This window comes from Anopheles bellator, chromosome X (genome assembly GCF_943735745.2).
Source record: "Anopheles bellator chromosome X, idAnoBellAS_SP24_06.2, whole genome shotgun sequence".
Lineage (NCBI taxonomy): Eukaryota > Metazoa > Arthropoda > Insecta > Diptera > Culicidae > Anopheles > Anopheles bellator.
In genome coordinates this window covers 3,188,028-3,192,123 of record NC_071287.1, presented here as the reverse complement: position 1 = coordinate 3,192,123, position 4,096 = coordinate 3,188,028, and the positions used below count along the sequence as shown (strand labels likewise).

The 4,096-nt window shown below is 51.5% G+C and overlaps 1 protein-coding gene across 1 annotated transcript; it reads left to right on the top strand.

Annotated features, from left to right (window-relative positions):
* Positions 1-271: 271 nt before the first annotated feature.
* On the top strand, positions 272-3,833 carry LOC131213672 (uncharacterized). The gene is made up of 2 exons (XM_058207767.1): positions 272-608; positions 1,418-3,833. Exons 1-2 carry the CDS (start codon positions 320-322, stop codon positions 3,283-3,285), a joined length of 2,157 nt encoding a protein of 718 aa, XP_058063750.1. The 5' UTR covers positions 272-319; the 3' UTR covers positions 3,286-3,833.
* Positions 3,834-4,096: the final 263 nt, after the last annotated feature.

The following is a 4,096-nucleotide window of genomic DNA, read 5'->3' as shown; positions in this document are numbered from 1 at the left end:
CCTGAAGATAGGGCAGTCAGTCATCGAACATACACGACGATGATAAGGTGCGTTTCGTGTTGAACAACCCTCAGAAACGCCTATCGAGATTTCGAAGATAGTAAATCAGTCTATTGACGGCATTTGGAGAAAAAAGTACAAACAATTGACTGCACCAGTCGGTAGTGCGTTCCTAACGGACGACCAACACGGAACGGAACGGAAGCCAGGAAACATTTAGTTTGGTGCATTCGTTTGTTTACTGCATAGTTGTTTAGCGGTAAAACCGGTCGCGTCGCAGCTCACAACAATCAACTAGTGATACCACAACGAAACTGATATGGAACACATCGCACATCTCGTCACTGGGTTGTGCTATGCGCCGGCAGGCCTACTCTATGGCTATCTATTGGTTTTGCCCATAGCGGCGAACAAAAGTGTCGCTTGTCTGTACGATGAAACGTTGTACTGGCCACACATCATCATAATCATCGCCATGATCATCACCGTTCTGGTCACGAATGGATTAAAGCTTAATTATGGCAAAACGCAGTTTGTCCACCTGTACCTAAACCTGGCCGCAGTAGTGATTGCCCTCGCCGTAGGTCTCATTTTTCTTCTGGCTGAAGGTAAGTTTGGGAGTTTCTGGCTTCTAGCAGCGACTGGGTTCGCTGTATCTAACGTGGCATTGTTCCGGCCATGATCTTCTAGATACGATGCTGTTCTCTGAAATCTTGCTTAGCTTAGTAGGGCAGAGTAGAGTTCAATTTTCTTTCGCTTCTTATCCTCGCAATACAAAACACTGGGTTGAGAGTATTCCGATTAAAATAAACACTAGCAACCGTTGCGGAGAGTACGGCTTGCGGTGCCTGCCACACAGTCAGTACAAAGATTCAAAGAAATTGAATGTAAGCGTTTCTGGCCAGCTTTCAACACAGTCGCTGGGCAGATAGTGTACTATTTGCGATGTTCCTTTGCTATCTTATCTTACTAGTTATGGTTCTATCAGAGGACTAAGGGCATATATGAGTGACGACACTTTTGTTCATGAAACGCTGGCCCATTATTCGGCAGGCAGGTAATGAATGGTATAATCTTTTCCATTCCATCAATGGCTCACCGTGAGCTATGTACGGCTGCTCCACGTTTAAGGTACACCATATGCTAGCGATTTTTGTGGTCATAAAATTTCCCTTCTTTTAAGAACATGAGTAAATTTGGTGTTCACTCTCCTAAGATAACGAAAACAAAAAATGTTGTTGTTTTACTTCGAGCGATGGCTAATTCTACTCTTCAAAGCCGTCATTGTAATTAATTCATTGTAACTGTGCTTAGAACCTAGCGCAGGTCCTTTGAGAGCGCTCTCCCGTTTAGCCAGCCCGAACAATGGTTACCGTGCGTGCACTAGATTTGTTAATTTAATTTTTCCATTTTCTAGATGTTGTCCCAGCAATTTACTTGGGTGCCGTTTCGGTTGGCTTAACACTGGTGCCGGGCCTGAGCTATCTGCATGTGCGCTGTAGAAAGCGCCACCGGGTGACCTACATGTCACTGTGCACGTTTTGGTACCTGGTCGGTATAGCCTCTCTGGCGACCATGTCAGCGATGGATCAGGGCAACCAGGACACCCTGGACGAGGCGTACGAGCACCAGTTGCACCAAAACCTGGCTATTTCGCTGCTGGCATGCAGCGCCGCCCTAATCACGTGCATAGCGCTGGTGGAGATGCTGCAGCGCGAAGCATTTATCAACTACCGGAAGCCGCTGGACTATGATACGGCTATGGCGCACGACAGCGGAGAACTGCTGAAGCGCCACCAACGGTCACACCTGACGTTTTCGCGCTTCGGCCACATCGCGGCACCGTTTGGAGGTATCTCCTCGGAGCACATGGTCGGCCCGTCGATCAACCACTTGGGAGCCAGCCGGTACCGAACGCTGTGGACGGTGTACAGTATCGCTACGAAGCTGATCGGTTTGCTGGCCTTCTACTGGGTGCTGCTCTTCCTCGGCTTCCAGGCGAGTGTCGACTTGTTCGAGCAGTCCAACGCCTGGTATGTCGTGTTCTGGATTATGGTGGCTGGAGCACTGTTTACTACACTGGCGACCGCCGTGCTCTCGACGAAGCTACTGTTCCTGTTCACCTCCATTTTCTACGTCATCAGTCTCGTGTTGAGCATTGCCTTCTATGCGTCCGATCTGCTGCCCCTCCACTTTGGCATCGCCAAGCTGGTGTTCTATGCGTTCATCGGCGCCACGCTCCCGCTGCCGGCCATCAACATTCTCGAACTGGCACCGCTCAACTACAACGAAACGGCGCTGGCCTTCGGCACCACCCTGGAGCTACTAGCGGTTGCCCTGCTCCAGTACTACGGCAGCTTCGACGGGAAGCTGTTCGGTATGGAAGAGGTGGGCGCTATCGGTATCGATGTGCAGCTGGCCTCGAACCACACCGACATTATCATCGTGCACTACGTGGTGGCGATCGTCCTAGGGCTCGGGTTTGCCGTCATCGTGCTCTGGCACATGCCGGTCACACACCGCAAGTCGCTGCCCGAGATCGAGAGCGACCTTGGGCAGATGCGTTCCTACTTTGCCTTCAGCCGCACCATGGTGCCAGTGCACGAGCCGTCCACCCAGGCCAATGGTGCAGCACGCAACGGCGATATCGATGCCGGCAACAACAACCTGTCGAACACGGCACAACCCATACCACCGGCAAGCGAACGACGGACGCTGGAGCTGGATGATGAGGCGAGCCAAGCTAGCAACCGGTTCACCGACTTCGGCGCCAAATCGCACGAGCCGCACGAAGCACAGTACGATGACGGGCCGGGCAGTCGGGCGTTCAATGACTTCGATTTGGACGACGGGCACATGGCCTCGGCGTACGGGGCGAAAAACTTTGTCGACGTCCCGTACTCGCACGGTGCTGCTGCATCGGACAGGACCGGACCGAGCCTGCTTTACACGGGGCACCAGAACCAGCGTGCACTCAGCTCGCCGCCGCCGCCGCTGAACACCGCGGCTGAGGATCTAGCCGAGGCAGTTCGTGCGCAGCCGCTCTTCGCCGTCTACGACGCGCAAAAACGGGAAGCTCCCGCTCCGCCACCGCTACCGCCGGCAGGCTATCTCACCAAGTCGCTGCCCCGGGTGAAGGCGGTGCGGCAGTCACGCATTCCACCAATCGTTCCGAAACCCAAGCAGCAGGAAGCGGTGGTCGTGCCGGGTGTCGAATATCTGCCCAACCTTGTGCCAAGTCATTTTTTGCGCCAGTCACTGCAAAACACGCAACTGTTCCATTAGTCCACGTGCGGCGCGTTTCGAAACGCTAGAGAGAAGTGGAGATGTAACGATTGGTACGGATTGATTCGTTCGAGTTTCGGTGACTGGCTTTTGAGCGTGTTTACCGAAGAGAGCGATTCGCTTAGCTTCCTATCGGATGAGCGCGATAAATTCCCCATTGCCTCCAATTGATTGGATCAGTTCTCGTCTGAAGAGCACCTCGGCAATCAGAACACACCACACGTTGTGCCATGACTTGTCCCAATCCATCCCGAACCCGAATGTACGGAATGTGAACCCAAAAATCATATTCAACATCGTAGCTTTCGACCCCGAGAACACCGAGGTAGCCCATCCAAGCCCACGTTCTTCCACAGTTGAACAAAGCGTGGCGGTTTAACAGAGCAAAATTCAACTGCTCGCACCAGTAATGGGCACATCTTCAGCCATGCATCCTCCAGTAATAGCATCACTCCGCTATTGTATTCCGCCCACGGAATTGAGATACCCTTTCTTCTATCTTAACCGCTCCGCCTCTCTATCTCTCTGTTTCTCTCTCACACATACACACACACTCATAAAAAGTAAAAGTATGTACTTTGAACATATTTATTAACATAATAAACCAATGCTTTATATTATTAATATGGAAAGTAGTTTCAAGAATGCAATTTTGGTAAGTTGTTTATCATGGTACTTGGATTGAATTGGTTGGGATCGTTTCCATTCGGAAACGAGTGCTGCACCACAAGAGCTGCGTGCGTTGATACTGTTGTACACGTACTTGGAATACTAACAGCTGGCTAAGGAATGACGCGACTGACACACCCGG

What these genes read in the sequence shown, in the direction of transcription:
- LOC131213672 (XM_058207767.1), top strand. Translation starts at nt 320, where the DNA reads ATGGAACACATCGCACATCTCGTCACTGGGTTGTGCTATGCGCCGGCA. An exon ending in CATTTTTCTTCTGGCTGAAG is followed by an intron (nt 609 to 1,417) that starts GTAAGTTTGGGA and finishes TCCATTTTCTAG; the next exon opens with ATGTTGTCCCAGCAATTTAC.